Source organism: Anser cygnoides, chromosome 15 (assembly GCF_040182565.1).
Source record: "Anser cygnoides isolate HZ-2024a breed goose chromosome 15, Taihu_goose_T2T_genome, whole genome shotgun sequence".
Classification (NCBI taxonomy): domain Eukaryota; kingdom Metazoa; phylum Chordata; class Aves; order Anseriformes; family Anatidae; genus Anser; species Anser cygnoides.
Window position 1 is genome coordinate 3,750,625 of NC_089887.1, and position 10,541 is coordinate 3,761,165.

General features: G+C 63.2%; 1 protein-coding gene across 1 annotated transcript; it reads right to left on the reverse strand.

Moving 5' to 3' along the window:
• Positions 1 to 592: 592 nt before the first annotated feature.
• ARPC1B (actin related protein 2/3 complex subunit 1B) lies at positions 593 to 7,802 on the reverse strand. The gene is made up of 10 exons (XM_066977895.1): positions 7,642 to 7,802; positions 4,913 to 4,986; positions 4,089 to 4,193; positions 3,240 to 3,462; positions 2,753 to 2,860; positions 2,413 to 2,619; positions 1,965 to 2,040; positions 1,671 to 1,867; positions 1,376 to 1,466; positions 593 to 942 (listed from the first exon to the last, which is right to left on the reverse strand). Exons 2-10 carry the CDS (start codon positions 4,974 to 4,976, stop codon positions 904 to 906), a joined length of 1,110 nt encoding a protein of 369 aa, XP_066833996.1. The 5' UTR covers positions 4,977 to 4,986; positions 7,642 to 7,802; the 3' UTR covers positions 593 to 903.
• Positions 7,803 to 10,541: the final 2,739 nt, after the last annotated feature.

The following is a 10,541-nucleotide window of genomic DNA, read 5'->3' on the forward strand; positions in this document are numbered from 1 at the left end:
TGTGGCCTTGCCTGTTGTTTACCACGTGCAATTAAACCCTGTTTAGATATGCACGAGTATTTATCCACTTCTCTTGTAGCTTCTGAAAAGGATCCCGTCTCCTTGGCACTCACGGGAACAGCAGAGGGGCTTTGTTTTCCCGCTGCGATGAGGGACTGCTCTTGCCCTGAGTGAGAGATGAATTTAGAAGCCGGGCATGCTGCGATCAAAGGTGCCGGCCAGCCAGCCTGCCGTATCGAGCTGGAAAGGGTCGGGTAGGTTCAGCACCCTGGGGTGCCAGAGCTGGGACTTCACAGCTGGTGCTGACGGGACTTGTCTGGCGTCCAAGAGGCGCTCGGTGCCCGAGCAATTCGAGGAACTGTGCTCCTTTACCGCCACCTGCCTCCCCCGTACCTCTTCTCTGCTGTTCCTGTTCCGAAAGCTGTGCTGAAGCAGGGACCGGGGAGGTGACGTTCCCCTTGTCCCCGCGGTCCTGATTCATCCTGACAGCAGAAATTACTTGCACACATGCTGGCACAGTGATGCAGCCGTGATGAGCCGTACTTACGTGTATTCACATCAAACCAGCTTAAAAAAAGGAGCAAAACCATCGTTGGATATACACAGGAAAAAAAAAAAATCTCTGCTTTATTTTTTACTTCTTTAAGCGACGTATGACCAGCATCGGTTAGGATGGTAACAAAAGTAGTTAAAAAAAACAAAAACAAAAAACAGAACAACCTTTATCTTTGTGTTAGAGCAGCCGCGGGGCTGGCTGCCCACCGGCCCGGTGCCCCGTGCTGGCTGGCAGCCGGGGGAGCGCGCGGGCGGCTCGCGGGGGGCTCGCGTGGCGCGGGGACAAAGCAGGCAGGAGCAGCGGAGCAGGGGCGGGCTGGCGGCCGGACACCTTCCCGGCTGCCTCCTTCATTTGATCTTGAGATCCTTCAGCGCCGACTCCAGGCTCTGGAACAAAACGGGGGGGGGTCGATGACCGTCTGCGTGTGGCTTTTTCCAAGGCAAGCAGAGCCCTGGAGGTGGGTGGGGGGTAGAGGGGGGCTGTCCCCTGGGGTGGGTGCTGCTGGTGGACCCGGGAGGTCCCAGCTTGGTCTCGTTTGGGCTCGTTTTTTCAAGCCCTGAGGGCAAAGTGGAAGCCAGGAGAGGGTGCTCGATATCTGTGCAAGGGGATGGATGCCCCAGCCTGGCTGGCTACAAACCCCCTCTGACGGTGAGCTGTAAAGTGTCCCCCAGCCAGCCCCAGCTCAAAGGAGATCCCAGTGAGGGCCCCAGGGACAAGGTGCCCCCCTCCTGAGCACACCGAGGGAGCGCTGATTGCAATTAGAGCTGTGGCTGACGAGGGTTTGACACTGGGTGCTCCCAGCGGGGGGGGACACCTCACCTTGACGTCCCAGATGCTCATGCCGCCGTCCATCCCCGTGGTGCAGAACTGCGAGCAGTTGGCTTTCCCGCCCGCCAGCACGGAGATCTGGCTGCGGGGCACAAAGAGGCAGCGGGGGGGGGGTCAGCCTGGAGCCCTGGGGGCTGCCCGGACCCCTCCCCAATCTCCCCAGGGATGCTCCAGGGCCGGACAGGAGCACAGCCAGGGGACGATGCTCTGGGGCCAGCACCCCCAAGCAGCCCCAGGGTTCCCCAGAGCCAAACCTGTCCCCCCCCCAGCCCTCCCCACTGCGCACCTGATGCTGTTCTTGTGCACGGTGTCCAGCGTGGCGTTGGAGGTGTCCGAGCTCGCTTTCTTATCCAGGTTCTGGAAGCGTTCGCGGGCGGTGAGGCCGCGCTGGGAGCTCTGCTTGGGGACGTCCAGCTTCCCCCCGAAGGTCAGCGCGCCCTGGCCCTCCTCGTAGGTGAACAGCATCGGGTAGCAGTCGTGGCCCTGGGGGGGGGGGGGAGCCGCAGCCCCGCTCAGCACCACCCCGGGGCTCAGCACCACCCCGGTGTGGCGCCCGCCCTCAAACCCAGCCCGGACTCACCGCGGCCACCAGGCTGTTCTCGGTGATGAAGGTGACGGCCAGGAGGGGAAGGGTCTCGGTGCAGAGGGAGGCGACGCTGCGAGGGAGAGCAGGCCATAAGAAGTGAGCCAAGACCCCGTGCTGAGCCTGGCAAAACTCATGACACAAGTGGAAGATGCAAGACAGCACGGGAGCAGCCGAGGGGAGCGGGGCTGAATGGGGCCAGGCTGCGATGCTGCAAGGAGAGGCTGTGCCTCCTCCTCCTCCTCCTCCTCCTCCTCCCAGCCCTGTTCAGCCCTTCACCTCCTCCCCATGCCATCTCCATCTCCACATCATTTTGGGGTTCAGCCCAGCTCCAGCCCCAGGAAAGCAGCTGCACCCCCCACGCCCCGTAGCCCACCCCTTGGTGGCACCCATGGCAAAAATCCCCCCCCGAGACCCTCCCCCTCCGCACCCCAGCCCCGCTTACGCCATCTTCTTGTTGGCATCGGCGAGGCAGAGCGTGCTGTCGTGGCTCACCCAGGCCACGCGGGCGCCGCTGGCCGAGAAGCAGATGCTGTGCACCCACCCGCAGCTGCTGCTCGACTCGAACATCAGCTCCCCAAAGGGCATCTTGGAGCCCCACGGCGTGGGGCTCGGCCGCTCCTCCACCTCCTTGATGTAGGCGGAGAAGATCCTGGCGGGGGGAAGAGAGCCGTGATGTCCCCCCTGCCCCGAGCGACCTCCGTCCCTGCTCGTCCCATGCTGTGTCAGGACGGGACCCCCACACCATCCCTGGGGTCCCCCCTCGTTGTCCCCCTGCCCCTCACCGGCACTTGAAGTCGCAGGAGCCGGCGGCCAGCAGGACGTTGTTGGGGTGCCAGTCCAGGCTGAGCACCGTCGAGCGGATGGGCTTCTTGATGTGCTTGCAAACCCACCTGCGGGGAGAGTAGAGGTGTTGGTGTCCCCCAAAACAGCCCCCAGACACCCCCGTGGGCTTGCGGAGGGCTGGGGGTGGTCAGGGCTCCGGGTGTCTCCCCAGGAATTGCTCTGGGCCACCAGAGCATGACAGCAGCCAGGGCATGGGGCGTGCAATATCCCCAGCAGTGGGATTTGGAACAGCTCCCTCCATCTCCCCATCAGTCTCCTCATCTCCATCCTCCTCCATCTCCCCCTGTATCACCTCCACATCCTCATGTCTCCTACCACCCAACCCATCCATCCATCCACCCACCCATCCTTCCCTCCCTCTCCCCACCCATCTATTTCCCCCGTCCCACCCCCGAAGGACCCCGCGAGCCCTTGGCCAAGCCCCACCAGTCGTTCTCCTGCTCGAAGTAGCAGATGGAGATGAGCCGGGAGCCGCTGCCCACGGCGAACTTGTTCTCCTTGGGGGACCACTTGACGCAGCGGGCGGCCCGGTTGATCCGCAGGATGACCAGGGTGGGCTTCCAGACGTTGCCCTTCAGGGTCCAGACGTAGGCATTGCGGTCGGTCCCGCACGTCACCAGCCGGTTGCTCTCAGGGGCCCAGTCGATGCCTGCAAGGCAGAGGGGGCAGTGGTGGCGTGGGGGGAGCCGTGGGGATGGGATGGGGATGGACCACGTGGGGATGGAGGACACCTGAAGGCAGAGATGTTCTGCCTGCTCTCTGACCCTAAGTCCCTCTCTGTCCTACTCCTCCATGCCACCATGCCATGCCATGCCAGCCGTCCCGTCCCATCCCTTCCACCTCTTCCCATCCCATCCCTCCTATCTCATCCCACCCCATCCCACCCCATTCCATCCCATTCCTCCCACCTCTTCCCATCCCATCCCATCCCATCCCATCCCTCCCGTCCCATCCCATCCATCCTGTCCCATCCCATCCCTTCCCATCCCATCCCTCCTACCTCATCCCATCCCATACCATCCAATCCCATCCCATCCCATTCCTCCCACCTCTTCCCATCCTATCCCTCCCACCTCTTCCCAACCCATCCCACCCCACCCCACCTCTCCATTTCTCGGTGCCCTCTGACCCCCTGGATCAGTCCCAGGAGCACCAGACACGAGCTGCTCCCTCTCCACCCTCTGCACAACCCCATCCAGAAGCCACCGGTGCCCCACCAAGTGGGGCTGGGACTGGTTCCCCCGTCCCCATCCCCTCGGTCCCGGGGGGACTCACCCGTCACCTGCCCGTTGTGCTCCTTCAGCTCGTGCACCTTGCTCCACTTGGCGCCGTCCTTGCGGTAGATGTGCACCTCGTGGTTGTTGGGGCACAGGGCGATCTCTGCGGGGGGGACAGCGGCCGGGGCAGGGCCCCCACCTGGGTCACGGCTCTGCTGGCGGCGGGGACAGGCTCCTCGTGTCCCCGTCACCCAGGCTCGGTGGGGTTTGCCCGGCCCCATGGGCACTCCTCCACACCCCGCAGCCCTGCATCCTCCGTGCCCCGGTGCGGCAATGTGGTCCCAGGGGACGCGCGGGATGGGACGGGATGTTTTGGGATGTTTTGGGATGGCTGCGGGTGCTCAGGCCCCGTCCTGCCCCGCCTGCCCGGCACGCTGCCCCCGTCGCAGAAAGCCCTTTTTGTTCTCTCCCACATCCCCCGCTCCCAGGCCGGGAAATGCCATCGGCCATGAATCACCCGCAGAGCTCCTCCGCTCTGCTCTGCTCTCCTCCGCGGTGCTTCACCGTCCCTCTCCGTGCTGGAGCCGGAGCCGTGCTGACACCCCCTGCGTGGGCTCCGTCCCGGCAGCGGGACTGAGATGGGGAGGGCGACGCATCCTGACCCAGCCCCAAAATCCATCCACGGCAGGACCCGCAGCCCCAAATCCGACCCCATGCCAGCTCCATCCCACCCGGGGGGACATCGCTCAGCCCCGGCAGGGATGCGGGGTGCCTGCCCCCACCCCGGCATGCTCGGCGCTTGGGGTCGTCCCCGGGGATTTGGGGATGGGGGGGCCCTGGTGTGAGGAGCTCCCGGTCCCGGCGGGGCTCGGGGGTACTTACGGGTCCGGTCCTTGTTCCAGGCGTGGCAGCTGATGGGCTCCAGCAGGAAGCTGTGGTAGGCCATGGCGAGCTCGCTGCGGGTGGGACGAGACCACGTCAGGATGAGGCCACGGGGACAACCCCAGCGGGACACCTCTCCTTTCCATCCCCCCAAACCTCCCCTGGAAGGGGCATCAACCTGGGGGGGGGGGGTTCCGAGCTCACAGCCTGCCCAGGTGAGGCCAAGGGGACCCCACGGAGCCCAGCTTTGGGGAGGGGGGTGCCGGAGGAGACGCTTCCTGCACCCCGTTGCTCCCTGTCCCACGTGCCCCCGATGTCCCACCCCGGCCACCTCGTTCCCTGCACCGGGACCGACCCCCCCCCCCAGCCCCGCAGTCCCTGGCAGGAGCCCCCCCGCGCTGGGAGAGGCCGGAGGAAGCGGGGGCGCCCTGATAACGCCCTGATAACGCAGGAAGGCGGCGCGGGGACGGCTCCCGGCCACTTCCTAACCATGTCGGCACCTCGGCACGGCCAGCAGCCATCCGGGCACCCCGGGCAGACGGGGACCCCGGTGCCAGCCCCGAGCCCACCGCGGGGTCCCCAGGGTGCTCAGCACCCCCTCCCTCAGACTGCTCCCCCTCGCTCCTTCCCCGCCTCTCATTTAGGAAGAGCCAAAGCCCGGCGGCGGAGGCGCCTCCGTCCCATCCAGTGACTAATCCCTTCCCCTGGCCGCTGCCAGGAGCCGCGGGACGGGGCGGTGGCACGGTGCTGAGCTCCCTGTGCCAGGGAGAGGGTGCCGGATGCGTCCCCTCCGCCACGGGGTTGGGGCAAGGCACCGAATTTGGGGGACACCCCGGCAGGGCGTTAGGGGTGAGGGTTAGTCACGGGCGTTTCGGTGTTTCGGGGAGGCTCCCAGAGCGTCGCCAGTTTTTCTCTGGCAGCTAAAAACCTGACAGGGGAAGGAAAGAAGTCCCTCCTAGCTCCGTCCCTTGGGCGGAAAGGAGATGTGGAGCTCCGCCACCCGCGCTCGCACGCAGAGAAATCCCGGCGGCGATGTGGGGCGCACACCCTGCCCCTACACCCCCCCCCCAAAACACCCAAACCCACCGGGGAAGGACGTGGGCATCCCACTGACCCAGCCCCACGGGTGCTGTGGGGCCGCAGGCACCCATGGGTGGGTGCAAGCCCCCTCCAGGAGCTCCCCCCTCAGTGCCTGTGAGCCTCGGAGGGTTTTTTTTGCCCAGAAATAACGCTGAGCACCACCACCAGCACCCGAGCGTGAGCCTCGCTTGGTGCCCCGCTGCGCACCCCAGTGCAGCTTCACCCCAAAAACCTCGCCCTGCACCCGGAGGAGACCCGGCAGCCCCCAGCCATGGCCCGGGGACGGAGCCACACCGTGAACACTGAATAAAATCGACGGACGGGGGCCGTGCTGCTGGCATGGCAAAAGATCTGGAGCAGAAAAATGTGCTGCATCGGGCTGACACCGCTCCGGGGCGGGAGGCAGGGGTGCGAGGCATCGATTTCCTGCTGAAATGCGCTGTAAGGAAATGGGAATGCCTTTTTTTTTTTTTTTTCTTTTTTTTTTTTTTTTTTTTTTTTGGTTGGTTTGGGTGCTCCAAGGCCTGGGAAGCTGCCCGGTCTCCCTCCTCACCGGGCTCATTTGTCACGCTCAGCCCCAGCTCTGCCGGGCAGGGCTCCGCTGCCGAGCTGTTGGAGCGGGGAGCGGAAGCTCTCAGAGAGAAACTCGGCTTTCGGCCGCTGCTGCACCCGTCAGCAGCTTACGTCTCGTTCCTGCAGCGCCGGGCTGGCAGCCTCAGTAATCCCCTGCTCGTGCCCCGGGCAGAGCTGTGCAGGAAGATGCCCCAAAATTCGGGGCTGTCCTCGCCTCCTGCTCCCCCTGCTCGGAGGCAGAGGCTCTGGAGGGAGGGAAGGGGCTTTTGGGGGACGACGGAAGGCAGGACTGGGGATGGCCACAGCTCGGTTATCTTCCCCGCTCAGCCCCGAGGCGCCGAGAAGTTGGGAAACATCCTTGGAGGAGATAACCAAACCTTGGCAGGGGCCGAGCAGGAGGAGGAAGCCGCGCGCTGAAGCTGCTCTGTTTTCGCTTCTGCCCGAGCAACCGAGCCTGGCGTGCAGCCACCAGGCCCCCCCAGCAGCCCCCATCCTCTGCCGAGCCCTGAGGCCGAAGCACGGCCCCCCCCGAGCACCCTTCTCCTCCCCGTGGTGCCCGTGGGGTGTCACCCACCCTGCCGCAGCCATCCCGGGGGGGACACCCGTCCCTGCGCCTCGCTGTTGGTGCGGGTGCCCCAGGAGCCAGCCCGGCCCCGGGGAGCCATCGATGCCCCCAGGCGTGCAGGGGGCAGGCGAGGGGCAGCTCCGACCCTCCTCTTCCTCGTGCTGGGCAAAGCTGGAGGCTGCTGATGGCCGGGGAGGAGAGGACACATCGCCCCCAGCTCCTGCTCTGCTGGCACCAGCCCCTCCCGGGGCACCCTCCCCAGCACCCTGGCGCTCACCAGCACCTGAACAAACCTCTAAACTCGCCACCAAAGCCTGGCAACAAACTCCCAAAACACCCCCACGACAAAACCCACCAGCAGCGAGGCGCTGCCTCAACCCACCTCGGTCCCAAACCGGCCCCGTCCCAGCAGGGCTTCGCCCCCTCCCTGCGTTCAGCAGCCGGGGTGCGAGGTCCCCCCCGGGCGCAGCGGGACGCACCCGGCTCTCCCGGCAGCCTCCCCGCTCCTTACCTTGGCGGGCAGGGTGAGTTCGTGGACTCTGGGCAGTCGACACGAACCGGCCAGCACGCAGCGAGCGGGAGTTGCTGGCTGCCCCGCGGAGGCAGCCCGACTTCCCTTTTCCTCTCCGAGAAACGCAACCACTTCCTTACGTGGGCGTTGGGGGAGCGCGGAGCTGCTCGGCGGCCGCCCTGCCCCTGCGAGCGCCAGGCCTCTCCGCCGCACATGGACGGGCTGCCGGCCACGCAGCGGCCCTGGGATGCTCCCGGGATGCTCGGTGGGATGCGGGAGGACTTCGGCCCGCGTCGTACCAGAGCCCACCCGCGGGGAGAAACGCGTGGCAGCATCGCACGGGGAGAGCTGGGGCTCGGCAGGACCTCGCCGTGCTGGGTGCCGGTTCCTGCATCCTGCTGTGCCCAGCGGGACCGAGCGGGCTGCACCGTGCGCCTGCACCCCCTGCACCCCTCTTTTTTTTTCCTCCCGCTTCAGAGCCAGCTGGTTTAAATCCCGTTCTCCGGGCGACTCCTAATTAAAGAGCTGGGAAAGGAGAGAGAAGCTTCAGGTCCTTGCCGCCCTGCTGCAGCCAGGGTGAAGTCACACACGGGGATGCGCTTCCCTCTGACCCCAAAAGCAACCAGGGAGGGGATGTTCACATTGCGGAACCAGGGCAGCAGCACATCGGGGTCTCACAGGGGGAGGACAGGGTCCTGGTGGCATTTCCCAGCTGCAGGAGGTGGACGCAATAACCTTGTATTTGTTAAGCCACAGAACTGATCCCCAGGTTACAGGTCAGCTGCAGGTAAAAGCTCTGTGGGGTGGCGCTGAGCAGGTAACTCATCTCTCCCCTGGTCCTAAAACCTTTCTGAAGTTTTTCCTTCTGCCTGCAACTTTCCTCCAGTCCTCTCTCGGTTATGAGCTGCTCTGAATCTGCACTTGACCAGGAGAGTTCAGGCTTTTCCAGCATCCCACTGCTGCCTCTTGCACCAGGGCTGCGAAGACTTGTGCCAAGAGCAGCAGCCCTCATCTGAGCAGGACGGGAGGACAGGACAGGAGGACGCAGGACAGGACAGGAGGATTCAGGACAAGTCACCATCCCTCTGCCTGCCACTTCACATCAAACGCCTTGCAGGCAGGGACGCGCACGAACAACGGCTCAGTAACTCCCGCGGCAGGAATCGGGGTACCTCCCTAACCAGAAGGGGAGAGGAGCGTCAGCCTCACCCCAGCACTGCCTGCAGAGCACTTTCTCGTCTCCTGTGGCATTTCCTCATGGTTTCTCGAGGCTGCTCCTGCTGCGGCTCTTCCCTGAGCCGCGCTGATGAGCGCAGCGAGCAGCCTGCACCGGAGACCCACCGGCTTTGAGCGCTGCTTGGACTTCCCCGGGGCTCGGCCGCCCACGGGGGATTCAGCAAGCGCTGCCGAGCCCGGGGAGGAAGGAGCAGCCCCGCTGGATCTCTCGCCAGATCCCACCCAAGGTTTGACTAAACCACGTAACTGCTTTCACCACCGTTTCCTTGAGCGGAAAGATCCTCCTGCGCCCACTGCCGCTTGTGGTGGAAAGCTTGGGGCCTCTGCTGAAACGCCCCCCGCACAGACAGGGGAGATGCCAGAACGGTTTTTTGCTGGGAATGATTTTGGAGGTGGGGAAAAGGGATGAAAAGCGGCAGCAATTCTGCATCTTTTTGTTCAGAGACTCGGAGCTTTCAGACAGGCCCCCAGGAACACTCTGGCATCCCCGCTCGCGCGGAGCCCCGCTCCTTGCCCCTAACAGTCTGCTAGCTGGCGCGGAGCAGCGAGCATATGCAGCCAGCCTGTAATTAAGACTGCAAAACCACGAGCTTTCTTGTGAACATTGCTTTCAAGGGCACCGTTAACCCCAGCACATACTGCAAGCACGTGCTAGCAGGCCTGGTGCTGCAGCTAGCTGAAATACGGGAGTGAATCCTCACCCACGCTGGACACGAGGACACCCCGACGGTGTTAAGAGACGGGGGAGGCGAGTGAGAAAGTGGCAGAGGCCAAGCAAAGCACCTGCCTTCACGTGGCTCACAGAAAGAGGAGACAGAATGGCAGCAGGACATCCTGCCGGACATCACCTCCGGCCCTCAGACGGCACACAAGGTGCAGAGCTCTTCCCTCCTCACCCACGGGACGGTTTTAAGTTGAAATATGCCTCGAGTGATGGCTGTTTATACTCCCCTCGCTCCGTCCTTTTCTAATATAAATATCTCCGCTCTGTTTTTAATCTCAGATTTCTAGCAGACCCGTTCCTCTCAGACAGTAACCTAGGGCGGTCTCATCAAACGTCAGTTCGGTGGCTGGTTGGAGCCAAGAGGCTCCTTTTACCTTCTCTGGCTCGTTCATGCAGAAAAAGAACACGGCAAAATTTAAAGATCCATTTTCTCCACTCTCTCTTTAGATGATTTTTTTTCTCTTTTCTATCATTTGGGCCATATCTTTGAGAACACAGTTTTTAGTAGACTTCTTGGAAATTAAACAGCACGCTTTCAAAAGTGACTTCAGAAACAAAATCATTACTTCCTGTGAGATGTAAGTGTCTAACACTGTTTGCAGAGATGACCAAATCCAAGCCCATGCCCTTCCACCCATCCTCCAAGGCCGGCAGTGTCACTTTGATCCAGAAGACATTTAACTCCATCAGCGCTATGTCCTGGCTGGTAAACCCAACGCCCCCCAAGTCATCGTACACAGCAGACCACGAGACTGCAAGCTGAGTAAGCAGTTAGAAAAGCCGTTATTCTACATTTAGAAAGGAGAGGAAATTGCAAAGCCATACTTGATTGTGGGGGGAAGAAGGTGGGAGACAAAAGAAAACCGAAAGGAAAACAGTCCGTGCCCTACGTGCAACAAACGCTGCACCTGAAAATGAGGCAGCTCTGCGAGGGACACGG